Genomic DNA, 16,075 nt, shown 5'->3' with positions numbered 1-16,075 from the left:
TCAGTTCTCTGCCACTTTCTTCTAATTACCTATTTACTTACTCTGTGAGCCTTTGTTAACCCCCTCTCTGCCATCCTCTATCATCAATGTTTTACCAATGATCTTATATCAAAAATAACAATAAGCAACCCCACCCAGTTCATCTTTAATTATGATTTTATTTCATAATGAAAGGAGTGACAGCCCTGTTGGTATTTTTTTTTAAATCTCTGCACAATCTGTTTTTAAAGATACTTTCTGGACACACACTAGCTCTGCTTGCACTAACCATTGCCTTTCACTCTCATGAACATTTCCAGACAAATCTCATCCCTTCAGAATTTCTGTACCCTCCTCTTTCCCTTACACACTAATTTTCTGTTTGTCCTCTAGTGAATTTATTTTAATGGTAGCATCTTACATGTCTAAAATACAATAATTTCTAAAATGGGAGTGTTTTAAACTTCTAGTGGAGAGATACTAGAATTATAGATTTTCATTATTACCATTAAATTCTTTTTTTTTCCAATGGCATGTGCCATACTTGGAAGGCAAAAGCAAGCAGGTCTCTGTGAATTTGAAGCCAGCCTGGTTTACTTAGCAAGTTCCAGGCCAGCCATGGCTATAAAGTAAGACCTTGACTTAAAGTAGAAAAGAAAAGAAAAGGAGAGGAGAGGAGAGGAGAGGAGAGGAGAGGAGAGGAGAGAGGAGAGGAGAGGAGAGGAAAGGAAAGGAAAGGAAAGGAAAGGAAAGGAAAGGAAAGGAAAGGAAGGAAAGGAAAGGAAAGGAAAGGAAATAAAAGAAATGTTCTGCAGACAGGCAATCTAGAATTCAGCTCTTCTGAAACCAGAGTTTGGATCTTGTAGTTCTAGTTTGCTAATGAAGATTCCCAGAGACCATTCTTAGGTTCTCCCCCTTAAATCCTGATCCCGACCATTGACCTTCACATAGAAGAGCACAGGTCTGTCCTCCAGCCCTGGCCTCCACTGCCGCCCATGTTACATGGAAGCAGAAGGTTGGCAGCATCTGTGGTTCACATACCTCTGATGTAGCTGGCGTTGAAACCTTTCTTCTGGATGCTAAAGTCACTTGAAAAGGACACATGCATCTCATTCACAGTTGAGTTAAATGACAGGCCTTTGGCAGTGGCTCCACAAAATTTCGTCTGGCTCTCTCCGTTATCGAGGGACAGTGAGTCATAGATGCAATTGGGAGCTTCTTCGATGTCGAAGTCATTAAACGTTATCTGAATGATGTAGCCGGTAGGGGCTCGCAGGGTCCATGAGCAAGACTGGGTGTTGGGGTAGTCATTGGGGTAGCATGGAGAAGTAAAGGTTCCAGAAGGATTGGACAGGACAGTTCTGCAGTTGCCACATCCCCACACTGCTGGTCAGAAAAGAGAGAGAGAGACAGAGAAGGGCTGGGATCAGATTATGAATAATAAAACAAGAATACCACTCACTGGGAACAACCAAACAGTAAACATTTTTTAAAAAAAATCATGAAAATTCAGAGGAAATGAAAGCCTCTCAGGCAGAAAAGGAAATGCCAGTAGTATTCCAAAAAGCAAAGACACATACAAAATTTTAGAGAGCAACATTTGAGGTTCTGAGAACCCAGTGAAGGGTAGAGGGAATCTCTCATGGAAGATGCACAAGGGGCCCAGTAGGTACCACACATGGAAGATGATTTCAAAGAGGAAATGAAGACCAAGGAGCCTTCAGGAGATCTCACTAAAGTTCGCTGAGTTTGCTAGGAATCTCAACTTCAGAGAGACACTTTGGGTGGGGCGGGGGAAGGGTATAGAGCTCAACATCATAAACCATGGAGAATATCTATATCTATATCTATCTATCTATCTATCTATCTATCTATCTATCTATCTATCTACAGAGAGAGAGGGAAATTGTTGGAGCCTAGGTTTCCTAGTGGCTTTACCCAGCAGGACTGCAGAAGAAGATGACTGGGCCATGGGCCTGAGTACCAGGTGTTTGGAAGGGTCTACACTTGGCTGTATCTAGCAAGGGGGAGGTCTTTTGCCCCTTCCCTTGGCGTTGTTGTAAAAAGTCCTTTGGAATAAAGTTCTGGGCCGGTGGATAAGGATCCAGGCCCACTTAAGGCGATCCTGCCTTTCTGTTTCTCTTCCTTCTATTTCTATCTAAATCTCTTATTCCTCACTCCTCAAGAATCCCTGGCATAAATAAATGTGGGAGCTGGTCTCCTACAGGAAATAAATGTTGAAATAAAATATAAAGCAGAATTAAAAAAAGCACAAAAATTAGACAAGATATCTTTTAGTAAATTTTTTTGCTTGTTTTTTTGAGACAGGGTTTCTTTGTGTAGCTTTGGAGCCTTTCCGGGAACTCACTCTGTAACCCAGGCTGGCCTTGAACTCACAGCTATTCACCTGCCTCTGCCTCCCAAGTGCTGAAATTAAAGGCGTGTGTCATCACTGCCCAGCAGTAATTTTTTTCAAGTTCAAATAACTGTTATCACTATCCCTTTTGTTTGTCGTGGTTGGTGATTATCACTTATGAGATCATCTCATTTACTCAAACATTCAGCAAATATTTATTGTCTACTATATGCTAAAAATTGTTCTATACAGAATACCAAGAATCAAGACAGACAGTCTTTATATGAAAGATTAACACTTCAGGCTTAGAGCTAAACAGTGTTGAAAAGTGGTGTGATAGTTTTAATTTTCAGATTGACATAGTCCAGAATCACCTGGGAAGAGAGTTCCAGTGCAAGACTTTCCAGATCATGAAAGTCTATGGGCTTGCTGGGGGGATTATCTTATTATGTTAATTGAGGTGGAAAGACACATCCATTGTGAATGGCTCCATTCCCAATAGAGTACCCTGAACCATATGTAAAAGGAGCTGAGGGCAAGCATGCGTGCATTATTAATCCATTCCTCTCCACTTCTTAACCATGGGCACAATGTAACCAGTTGTCTCAAACCCTTGCTGCTATGACTTCCTGGGAACAATGGACTTTAACCTGGAACTGTTAGTTAACATAAACCCATTCTCCCCCAAATAGCTTTGGTCAGGGTATTTTATCACAGTGACAGGAAACATAACTAAGACAAACAGTGACAAAAGGTGGGAGGAAGTGTAAAGCAAAGGAAAGACGTGGTAAATGAGACATCGCGTCGTTCTCCCAAGGTGATGCTTAAATAGAAACCCCACTGAAGTTACGGAACATGTCATAAGCACTCTAAGGGACAACCAGTTCAGTCAAAGGATACAACAAAAATAAGGCCCTACTGTAAATGAATTTTCGGTCTCTGACATTAAACTACTGTCAGGTCCATACCAACAGGCTAGGTCTCCGTAACACACTACTATGTTCTCAGTGTACTAAGGGAGATCACAACCAATGTTAACTGAATGAATGTAGGCATGTAAGAGAGTCTTGTTGGAGAGACAGAGAAATGCTACTATAGCATTTTTTTTGTAAGAGAATAGTGAGGATTTGGTGGTTATTCTGAACTATGGCCTGGCCACCAACTGGAATGAGAAAACAAGGTTTCCTGTGTCCTCATTTACAAGTGCTTCTTCAGTTAATATTCATGCTTTAAAAAGAAAGTGTAGAAATAAGGATAACAATCTTATGTGCACAGCATTCTAAATAAATTACTACAAACACATAAAGTTTCAAACAATAATACTTTAATTGTGTCACGTAAACCACATTCTTCTCTCTTTTACTGGGTGGAAGAGAATGACTATGCAATCACTCTTCTTGAGAGTGGCAGCTATTACCCATGTCATCAGTTCTATGATACAGTGACACACTCCAAGCCTGAGACATGTCAGCCTGCTGAAGCCTGGTTTTCCCTGTTCCTGTTCCCTGGGGTTTGCTTGTGCTGTGTGGGTTTGTGAACTCTGTTCCTCATCTGGTCGGTCCAAGCCTTCCTCTGTTCTTTTAGAGTCTCTAACATCTTCGGCATGGTCAAAGACAGGAAGGAGAAAACAAACTGTGATTGTCAAGTGTCTGCCCAAACCTTCTCTTATCGCTCCCCCGAGCATCACGTTCCACGGTTGTCTTTGTAGCACTACCCGGGGAAGTCATGTTACTTCAACTTGTGGGATTATTTGCTCACTGTCTGTCTTCTCCCATAAGTCCATAAGCTCAACAAACAAAGGCTACTTACTGAGTGTGTTAGCCAGGCTTCTGGAAATACGCCAGGGTGTTCCTGACACACGAGACATCAGTGGTCAAATTTGTAAAGACATGAAAGAATAGCTTAAATGAACAGAAATGTGTCCTAAAGAATGACTACACACAGTGTGTAAACCCACGTCAAAGGAAATGCAAGTCTGAAAAATGGGTGAAGAATACATGGGCTGTGGCACGTCTCTGGATAGTGTTTGGGACTCTTTCTTGTAATTAATTCAAGCATAGCAACGACTGAGATGACTGGGCCTCTCAGACAAGTTGAGTTTCTTTCACTGAATCCTGGGCTCAGAAGAGAAAGAAGACATCCTGAGCCTATAATTTATACACAATTATAGACATGCAAGTTTTAAAAAAGGAAAGCAAAAAAAAAACAATTTTAAAATGCAAGCAAACAAACAGCAACAACAAAAAACCCAAGTTCCATGCTACATGAGCATTCAGACAGGGGGCATCATTCATGTAAGATGAGAAAACATTTCCCTATATCTAAGACCCAAGTAATTTACAAACACGCCACACTTCCTGGATCCATCCACCAAATTCTTCCCTAAAAGCTGAATGGAGAGTATGAAGAATTAAAATTTGACTTATAAAACTAGCTACATATTTTGACGCAGTTTTAAGAAATTGTTTGTATATTGTGTGTGTGTGTGTGTGTGTGTGTGTGTGTGTGTGTGTGTATGCCACAGTATGCCCGAGGAGGACAGAGGACAACTTTTAGCAATCAAGACTCTCTTCCATTGTGGGATCTGGGGTTTGAACTGAGGTCCTCAGGCTTGCCCAACAAGCACTTTCACCCACCAAACCAGCCTGTTAGCCCTTGACACAAGACTGTACCTCAGTTTCTCCTCTTTTGTACCAGGGGTAATAAAGAACTTGTACCACTCTCAAGGTTGTTGGGAGTGTGACATGGGTTAATACTGGAGCATCTTGGGACTTGGGCAAGGCACATGGTGCTAACATGTGAGTGTTGAGTGTCATTGCTCATCCCTAGAACACAAAATCTGTACACAATCTACAAGAGTTGAAATAGCGCCCCCCTTGGTAGAGTCTCTTGAGCCCTCAGGCAGTCACTGGGGAAAGAGACAAGTACTGTAGCAGTAAAGAGAATTAAAATGACTTTAAATCATTCTTCCACGTGACCCATCTGCCGTGGCATCTCCAGACAATGCTGTTGCAAAGCCATTATCTCAATGGACAGAATGTCCCATGAGTGACAATGGCAGTATGTTCCTTAAGGTCACAAATCACTTCACTCTAAATGGTTTTTTGCTACGTATGTTCTCATTCAGCATCATAACAACCACGGAAGTTATCTCCATCCCCAGCTCTGGTTGAAACAAATACCACTGGCAGAGATTATGGTAACATGCTCGAAGTTACAGTTCTAAGATGCGGCACGATCAAAATTCAAGCCAATTATTCTGAATATGAGCCTAGAGTATTTTGTGGAAGACAGATGAGCACAATGAAAAGATACAGGGAAAAGTGGAATGTAGAGATAGAAGTTATTAATGGGAAAGTTCCAGTAAGTAGTGCCATTGCCTAAAATGAGTATATTTCCAGAGATTTACTTGAAATGGTAGAAAGTTTACAATATATTGCTTTGGGTTTGACCATGGAATAATCAAATGTTAGTTGATTCCTATGCTATGAGCTATCCCATTAAGAAACTAATTTGGGGCTGGAGAGATAGCTTGGTGGTTAAAGTACTTGCTGTACAAACATTAGATGTAAGTTCGAATCCTCAGCATCCATGTAAAATCTGGGTACAGAGCATATATCTGTAACTTCATATGCTAGGAGCCTAGAGATAGATAAGAGCCACATTGGAGCCACTGAGTCTAGCTGAAATGGCAAGATTCATCTTCAGTGAAAGATGTTATAAGTTGAAGAAGTAATAGAGGAAAACTCCCAACATCAACTTCTGTCCTTAACATATGTACCAATGGGTGCACTCCTACATATATAACGAATCCACAAGTATACATAACACACACACACACACACACACACACACACACACCATCCACACACAGGTATACAAGAAATTAATATATTCTCCTACAGAAAAGTCTTCTTAAAAAGCTGGCCACTGAAGTAGCCACTGAGTGGGTCTTTGGTAAAACCATGGTTAACGTGTTTCCTTAAAAACCTACCCAAGTAAACATGTCTGACTTAACTGTGTTCTCAAAGACATACATAGTAATGTGTCCTCCATTCTGGTTAATAAAAGAAAAATGTTTGCAGGTAATGTGAACAATAACAAATCAAAGCCCACACTTAGCTCTTGTGTGTGTGCTTCAATAAATGCCTAGCACTAACTTGTCTGTTCCTTACGAAAGCCTACTCTTCATTTAATCTTAAATCATGTCCAGGAGTCTTGTGTGCCAACTAGCCAACATCTTTCAAAAACTGCAATTAAATTTATTCATTTTATTTTGTTTGTGAATGTTTTGCTTGCATGTACATCTGTGCACCATGTATGTCTGGTGCCCGTGGAGGACAGAAGAGGGTACTGGACCCCTGGAACTGAAGTTACAGACAGCTGTGGAAACTATATGGGTGCTGAGAATAAAACCCTGGTCCTCTACAAGAACGTCAATTGCTCTTAACCACCAAGCTATCTCCCCAGTCCCAATGAACATTAACTTAATAGTTTTTTTTTTATTTCAAAGTTTTTTATTCTTACTCTCTGTGAAATACAAAGCATGTGTTCTTTAAATCTTCCCCAGATGGGAACATCTGATCCCAATTGTTAAATAAATCAAATTGTAAATCCTCTGTAGTCGATTTATAAGATCTACTTTTTCTTTTCTTTTTTTTTTTTTTTTTTTTTTTTTTTTTTGGTTTTTCGAGACAGGGTTTCTCTGTGTAGCTTTGCGCCTTTCCTGGAACTCGCTTTGGAGACCAGGCTGGCCTCGAACTCACAGAGATCCGCCTGGCTCTGCCTCCCGAGTGCTGGGATTAAAGGCGTGCGCCACCACCGCCCGGCAAGATCTACTTTTTCTATACTGTGCTAAATTGTAAACAAAACCCAGGTGTCAGGTACACCTGTAATCCTAGCATTTGAGAGGCAGAGGCAGAAGAGTCCAGAGTTCAAGGCCAACAACTTTCGCTATGTAGAAATTTCTAGAACATCCTGTGCTCCATGAGACCCTATTTCAAAAGCAACAACAACAAAGCAAACAAAATGTATTAAATATTTTTATTTGAGTTCTTAGATAGCTGTAGCTATCACTTTGAGAAGGTGACTAGTTAAAATCATCTCCAGAAAAATGCAACTTAACTTGCCTGCTTCATTGATAACTTTAAGTCGTTGTTTGCAGTATCTGTGGTGATATGTGAAGTTGTAAGGGACTCAGAGTTCATTTGATGCTTTGAAAGTATAAAATATCTAGTATCTCTGGCTGCTTCCAAAGATCAACCCTAAAAGCCAATAGTTGAAAATTCTAGTGCCAGTTTAGTCATTAAAGGGTCAGGCTAATCACGTGTTTCTCCAGTTCAAGTCAACAGCTGCCAGATGGAAGTAACATCAATGAAATGTAAATAACATTCTAGATGATGACATGACCTGCATGTTGATAATATTCAGAATGGACAACTTTATCAGAGCAAGTATTTCATTCATTTCTGACTACTATGCACATTTTCAAGATGGGAAGGAATCTGAAGGCAATCTGGCTGTGACATCTGTGATTGTGTTAATGTGACAGACTTGGCAAGGGACGCAGCCCAGCCTCACCACTCTCCTTAAGCTTTGCTTGCAGAGAGAGCATTCCCAGATTGGGGAGGGTCTCTGGCACACCAGGCTGACACTGGCCATTCTCAATCTACTGGAGCTTCCAGCAGCCACGTGACAATACCACTTCACGACTCTCACACCCTTATGACACCAGTCCCCCCAAAGTTAACCAGATGATTGTTTCATTTCCTCTTGTGTTTATCCAACCTCCAAAGCTCTTTGGAAGCAGCACTCATAGGAAGTTATCACAATGATTTAAGCATGAGTTCAAAAGGAAATCATTTTCTTGGATCGGTTCAGCTAGGTTTGACACAAGGCGAAACCTAACAAGATGTGGAACTGAAAGTTCTCTGATGGGGCAGCTTTCAGCTTGATAAGGTTTTCAGTTTCTAAATATATTCCCATGCACCCCACCCTCAAACACATCTTGGTCTTCTGTAATATTGTTCATGTTTCAACTTCCAACCTTGTCTTTCCTTAATCGCCTTGTCAAGAGAACATTCCATACTCAACAGCAAAAGATAATATTTCATTAAGCAAGTGAACTGTTATAAATCCTACTAGAGTCAGCTTGTTCCGTAGATATACTGCCGATCCCTTAAAGAGGATTAGACACACAAACAAATGAATATACAGATGCACACCCACGCCCACGTTCATTTTCATGGGAAACTCTTCTCCCTCAAGCCATGGCTGAGTCTTTCCCATCTCTCATAAAACAGATAACTTGAAACAACATGAACTGAATGTTATATTACTTAGTCTACTTCTTGACTAGTATATTCATGCACATCCCTTCCTCATTCATATTCATAGCCTACAAACACACAACTCTGGATTCATCAAGTCAAGGACCTTCTACCAGCTAATTAGTAAGCTTCTCGTGTATTGCCGAAGAGACTGTATAGACTCATAATGACTATTCATAATGAAGCTTTCAGTCTTATATCTCTCATGCTCTCTCATGCTGATGCCTTTGAACACACCGACTTGTAAGTCTGTTCACTCTTCACTCCTACTTTCTCAGTCCTCATAGCCTTCCTTTCTTATGGTTCATCTTACTGACCTTGTTATTGAGAGTGCGATCTTCAGGCCAGCAGAGCAGCGGCAGCATCACTGACATTAAGAACTGCCTAAGTAAAACTTTCAGGTTAAGATTTTCAAGCAATTCTAAAATGTGTTCCTTTAAACAATAACATGCGCCATACTTGCTCTGAAAACAATGGAAATCTATAAAGCACTCTCACACCTAAGGCTCAGGGAACACTGCAGAAGAGGCGATGGAAAGATTGGAGGAGCCAGAATATCAGGGAGTTTACTGCAAGATTGTCTCCTAGCAATGTCAGATGCTACATGATAAAGTCTCACCAACATGACTGCCCAAACATGAGCTGAACAAGGATGACACCAATGGACATGCCGAAGTGGACAGGGAAAAGCCCGTGAGCTCTCAACCCTACACAAATAACTCAAGGAAACTGAGGAAAGCTGGGAATGGGTGAGGTGGTCTTCTCTAGGGAAGAGCACACCAATTGGTTCTCCAGTGACAAATGGTCATCCCTGAAAACATACATACAAGTAACATTATATGGACTGAACAGGCTATATTTAGGTACATATGTATATACATATATGCATGCAATAACAATTAATAAAACAAGAGGCTATGACTTTGAAGGAAAGTGGGGACAGGTATTTGAGAGAGTTTGGAGGGAGGATTGGAAAAAAAGAAGTGTCATGGTTATATTCTCAAGCATAAAACTAGAAGAGAAAAAAAAAACTAGAAGAGAAAAGGGAAACAATGAAAATATCCCTAAAGTTGGATCCAAAGAAACAGGTGAAAGTAGATAGAACAGGGTTTCAACAGGGACTAAGAAACAGCTCTTCTCATTAATGCAGGGAATATCTGCAAGGAACTCCTCCTTTGCTCACATGGACAAGGAAGCTGTCATCTCATCATACTCTTGGACATGATCTGCGTCTCCAGCTTCAAGTTCTGGAAAGAGGAAATCTAACTGGTCACCTGCGTCTATGGCTCAGCTCCTTCCCTCAGGGCAGGGCTCTGCCTGCTGGACCACAGTTAATGACAATCTCCAGGCACAAGGCTTCTCCGCAAAGTGTTTCCTCTGCAGCCCTTGCTACCATATTTGCACAGCTTGCTCTCGGGGGTGGAGCCTGACCTGATGGGAACCAAAGCACAGACTTCCTCAGTGAGATTTTCTTCCTGAGAAGTGGGAGATAGAGACACAGATCATTTATTTTTTCAGAGAATGAAGCTGACAGGCTGGCCAAGAAAGGGCAGTGGGGGTTGGGATGAGGGGGTGGATGTAGAGAACACAGATGACCGCGGTGTAGACCTGCGAGGCTCACACACTTTCACTGCAGATGTCCAATGCCATGGCAGCCAAATGTGCCTGTAGCCAACATCCTCCCAAGCACTTCTCTCTATCCAGCTCTATCTCTCTACTCATTTTCCTTGCATGATCATATGTGAGCAAAGGCCTCCACAGTGCTCGCATGCCGGCAGCATACACACTAGCCCTTGCCCTTGCTTGCAAATGTCTGCCAGACATCTTTACATGGATATCCAACAGGCCCAACGATTCAAACACCATTCCACAAATAATTTGTTTACATATTCTCCAATACTGTTAGCCATTCCAGCTTTGGTCTGGAAGTTCCGACCCTCATTGAGGCTTTGGTAACTATCACGCCTACAAGGCGGGGCCAAGAGAGGGCCGTGAAGACCTGAGATCTGGATGCGCTGTGCTGTCTTGTTTCCTGGACCCTGGATGCTAGAAGTAGACCAAGGAGAGTTCTCCAGAGAACACCGCTGGACTGCGCTGCATCTTTCCCAGAACCTGCAACCTACCTATCCCTTCATTTGTAAGTTACGCCACTAAATAAATCTCCCTTTTGACTACGTGGAGTGGCCTTAATAATTTCACCAACAGTTAGCAGCATGACAAATATCCAGGCTAGGACTCTGTCTATTTCATCTCTCTTCCTTTTCCAATGTTTCAAGCATGTTATCCATTATTTTATTTGTGGTTATCAAATCCACCCCTTCATCGAATTTTCTTCTACTACCATGCAGTTTAAGATTTGTCTTTTTTTCCTCTAGGATTAAGTTCAGCAGCTAGTCTCACAGTTACTTAATATTCTCACCACCTCCAAGTCATCATCCACATCACTACCAGAAAGACCTATCAAAATCCAAATGTAAACTTGAGAGTTCTTCACTTCTAACTCTAAAAAGGTTGAGTGCCACAAGTGAATAATACACAGCACTACGTTTTTGCCTTGTTCATCCTTTCATCTCCTACATCCACTCATTCAGTAAATGCTTCTGAAATCTCTATGTGTCTGCACAGTCCCAGGTTCTAAAAGTATAATAACATGTAAGAGAGCATCCCTGACTATATGGGATATACAAATTATTGGAAATGCTGATATATCTATATCTATATATATCTACCTCTATATATCTATATATATTGGAAATGCTGACATATATATATATATGAAATGCTGACACACACACACATATATATATATATATCAGATAATAATATAATATTACTCTAACTGAACAAGTAGCTGAGTACAATAGCCTATGTTTAAGTTTTGTAGAGGTGGTGTCATGATCAGGGGGTTGGTAAGATGGCTAAGCAAATAAGTACTGGCTTCTTGTCCAGAGGACCTGGGTTCAATTCCCATACCCACAAGGTGGCTCACAACTGTCTATAAATCTAGTTCCAGGGGATCTGACTACAGTGGGCACTGCACACACATGGTCCACAGACAAACATACAGGCAAAACCCCATATACATAAAATAATAAAATTTAGAAAGAAAGAAATGGTGCGGGACCATTTCACTAGCAACATAAGACCCTTGATTTGATCCCCAGCATGACAGAAAAGAAAAAGCAAAAGATGAGTGAAAAGGAAAATAGAAGAAAAATGAGGAAGGAGAGGAAAGAATTAAAAAATGGTGGGATATATGTCTAATGGCTAAGCAAAACCTTGAGACATTAAATATGTATTTTAGAATTGCACCAAGTAGAGAGGAAGACAAGAGGAGCAGAAAAATTCTGGTCAGTGCAGTTAGCAAGGATGACTGCCTACGAGTAAGGAGGAAGTTGGGTTGTTCAAGGAACAGAAAAGGTTAGCTCAGCTGAAATACAATGTGCAAATTAGGGAGAAACAGGGGGAATAGAGAACCAAAAAATAAATAAATAGAGGCAGAGTTTATAGGATTTTTACAAGCTCTGCCTCTCCAACAAGATCAGTAAAAATAAATAAATAAATAAATAAATGAATGAATGAATGAATAAATAAATAAATAAATAAATAAATAAATAAATAAATAAGTAAGTAAGTAAAGTAGAAAGGGTTTAATTATGGGAAAGTAAAATCCTCAGAACTTTATTTAACAACAATTGTTTTAAACTTTCACACAGTTACGCCGGGCGGTGGTGGCGCACGCCTTTAATCCCAGCACTCGGGAGGCAGAGCCAGGCGGATCTCTGTGAGTTCAAGGCCAGCCTGGGCTACCAAGTGAGTTCCAGGAAAGGCGCAAAGCTACACAGAGAAACCCTGTCTCAAAAAAAAAAAAAAAAACAAAACAAAAAAAATAAACTTTCACACAGTTACATGAACAAAAAGATACCAGGGAACAACATGCCTTTGACAGTCACTACCACCTTATTCTGAGGACTTGACAGATGACAAGAAGTACAAAGAATGACCAACTACCCTGGAAATCTGCTTTAGAAGGGAGATGGTGGTCTCAGTGGCAGGGCACACTAGTTTCACAAGGACACAACTCACCAAAGCAAAACCTGGCCACTAAGGGACAGCAAAGTGACATTCAAAGATCTGTCATACTTATCGTCCGTGTGTGTTGTTACCCACACAGAGAGACTGGAGAAATCATGGGAAACACTCACCTAATGTCCATTTCCCTTGACTACCTTCCAGAAAAAGAAGCTTTTCCTATGAGTTGTCTAGGCAGCACTACAGGGCCAAACTGGCTTACCTGAAAAAAATACTGCCAAATAGCACTGACAAAAGTTACAATCCTGGTTTCATAAAAGATAATTGCTGCTCTTACACTCAGGAAGGCAATGATGTCATTACTGGCTACAGAGCACATTACTAACTCTTGAGCATGAGTTTTCCACTTTGGAACTACTCGGCCAACAATGGGATGCTCAAATGTGGCATATTAGAGTTCCTTTCATTGTGGTTGCCATTTAATAGCACAATTTGTTAGTTATATTCATTTCTACCATCCACTCACCCATTCATCCATCCACCCATCCATCCATCTATTCACCCATCCATCCACCCACCCAACCATCCACCCACCCACCCACCCATCCACCCACCCATCCATCCATCCATCCATCCATCCATCCATCCATCCATCCATCCATCCATCCATTTATTCACCCATCCATCCACCCACCCAACCATCCACCCACCCACCCACCCATCCACCCACCCACCCACCCATCCACCCATCCATCCATCCATCCATCCATCCATCCATCCATCCATCTATCCATCCACCTACCTACATATCCATCCATCCATCCATCCATCCATCCATCCATCTATCCATCCACCTACCTACACATCCATTCATCCATCCATCCATCCATCCATCCACCTATCCATCCATCCATACACCCACCCACCTACCCATCCACCTATCCATCCACCATCCACCCATCCATCCACCCATCTATTCATTCAGTTTTCTGGGTGCCTAATTTCATGATATTCAGTCTTCTTTTAGATGTTTTCATATGCGGTCAACAGAAGTGTGGTCAGACGGGAGGTATGGGTAAAACAAACTGAGAATTGGTGACTGTTGTTACTTCCTATTTGTTCCATGTAATGCGGTACAGGTGATGAACCTGAAATTAACAGCTAGAGCAAATTTGGGGTTTGCAAATTTATCTTCCCAATAAGGTGGGAGGGCATGTGTGAGGATGGTAGTTGGTAGGATAGGTCTGGAGGTTAGCTCAAGTTTTCCACATGAGCCTTTAATTTGAGGCCATAAAAAAGCCACCCCAGTTTGTGCACATAAATGGAATCAGTTTAAATAGTGAAGGTCTAGAGAACAGCAAACTGCAGGCACAATTGAAATGCTTTCTGTCTCATTATAGAATATTTCTTTTTGCAAACTTCTTAGCAATAAGGGAAATCTGGTATAAAAATTCTATAATACAGATCTTTAAGTAGGATTTTTTTTCAGTATGACCATGAAGAATTCTTGTTTAAATATGCTCTCCATTTGCTTTCCTTCATTATCAGAATGAATTACTTTAAAAAATATTTATATATATTAACTTTCCATATAGATCTCAACTATATTAGCAGAGTGCATTGTGAAAGACAAAAGAGAGAAAAAGATGATTTTAAAATTTCCTGCAGTCTCAAACTGAACTTCTAAAAGTTTCTTCTGACTTTATTCTAAGTATATCACAGGGCCTAGCCGATACTAAATATTTTCCATCACTGTGGAAAATCATAGTGTGGGGGACAAATACAACCAGGAAGCTGAACTGGACACTCTCCAGATTCCCTCTGGATAAAAAATACTCCATTCAAGGCACAGTCTTTAAAATCAGAACACAGTCATGGAAGCCCTACAACACTGTCATGAAACACAATAATAGGTAGAAAGGCAGAGAAATTAAAATGACGACCAACAGCATTTAGTGGATGGTTATGTTCTCCCAGATGAGCGAAGGCAGATTGAGTCCACGTTGACTGCGGGAGTCGGCCACATTACCAGCACATCACAGAAGCTCTGGTTTTGGCCTTTCCATTAACCAATCTTCTGACAGTGAGCGGCCACGGGAGCCTGGGTTTCCACGTCTCAAAAGAAAAGTGTCTTTAGTTTCTGAAACACTGGGATGGGTTATAGGTTCATTCTTCATGCACAGTGGAGCTCCAGCTGTTTCTTTGCAGGAAAGAAAATTGCAGAAGGGTTAAGAAGGAAATCTGGAGTTTCCCTAAGGAGAAGAAACATGATGTACGGTTTATAAGGTCAGGGGCCAAGAGGGTCTTTTTGGAGGGTTCATGAGACCCAGCCTATTTATGTGCATCTGTCTACTTTGAAGCCCGAAGACCGGGTCCCAGAGGGACAGCCAATACAGGTTGAATACAAGTGAAGCTAATGGTAAGCAAACATCCTGGCTCCTGGGGTACATTGCTGCTGCTCAAGAAATTTTCCACGTCTTGCTAACAGTACTTATTGTGCTATTTTGAATATCGCTGGCTTGGAATTATAGAACAAGCTATGACAGGTCATGAAGATTTAAAGTGTGGTTACATTAGGAAAAAAAAATCAGCTCACTACTTAATATAGCTAAGTTAGTGTGCTCTCTATGCCAACCAGCTCGCTTTACAAAGAAAAGAGTTTATTACTTTCATGGGGTTAACATGCCTATTAAGAAGCAGGCTGGACTTGGGTTTGCCACACCACTGCTGAAATGGTTATCTAATTACAGGTTGGGGGCCAGGTGATGGAGGTGTTAACCCAGCCCCTGGCAGGTTATAGACACGGAGGCAACCCACTAAATTTGCCTGCAATTCGACTGCTTTTCCTGTGTCCCAGGGATCCTCCACATCAATCCCAGGTCTGCAGCAAAAACACGCTTGAAAAAGTTCATAGAGGTCACGGAAGTTTATAATTGTAAGTTTCCAGGAGAGTATAAAAATCTACTTGCTTACTGTCCTCTCTGAGCCAGTTGTATTTTTAACCCTCGGGAAAACGGTAGAGAGACCCGTTCTAGGTGGGTAAGGTCACACCTGCAGGCAAACAGGACAGAAGCCAAACCACCAAAAGTGGGTGGGCTGGGTGGTCTGCGGAGCAAACAGCCCAGCGTGTTTCCAATTGAGGCCCAGGCCTAAAAGCAGAAGCTCGTCAGAGCCTGAGCAGTCTGGGTGGAGACAAACCATCGTGCTCCCGGTTGCTGGGAGCAAGCGTAGGAGGGTTCAACTGCAGGCATCTGTTTCCCTTTCTGCTGGAGGAGGTGAATTTACGATTTCGGCCAAATCACCTCTGCTCTGGATTACCATTTAAGTTTGTGGGGGTGTTTGCAGAAAGAAAAATATTAATAGATTCCTTTCATGGTCC

The 16,075-nt window shown here is 41.4% G+C and overlaps 1 protein-coding gene across 1 annotated transcript in view; it reads right to left on the bottom strand.

Moving 5' to 3' along the window:
* Window positions 1-16,075, bottom strand: part of Adgrg6 (adhesion G protein-coupled receptor G6) — a 139,497-nt gene that overhangs the window by 68,223 nt on the left and 55,199 nt on the right. The window contains exon 3 of the mRNA XM_059272714.1: window positions 1,021-1,362. Coding sequence (XP_059128697.1) covers window positions 1,021-1,362 — 342 coding nt within the window. The remainder of the gene's footprint in view (window positions 1-1,020; window positions 1,363-16,075) is intronic.

The sequence above is a fragment of the Peromyscus eremicus genome, chromosome 8b (assembly GCF_949786415.1).
Source record: "Peromyscus eremicus chromosome 8b, PerEre_H2_v1, whole genome shotgun sequence".
Lineage (NCBI taxonomy): Eukaryota > Metazoa > Chordata > Mammalia > Rodentia > Cricetidae > Peromyscus > Peromyscus eremicus.
The sequence above is the reverse complement of the archived record's forward strand: the minus strand, read 5'-3'. Positions and strand labels throughout refer to the sequence as shown.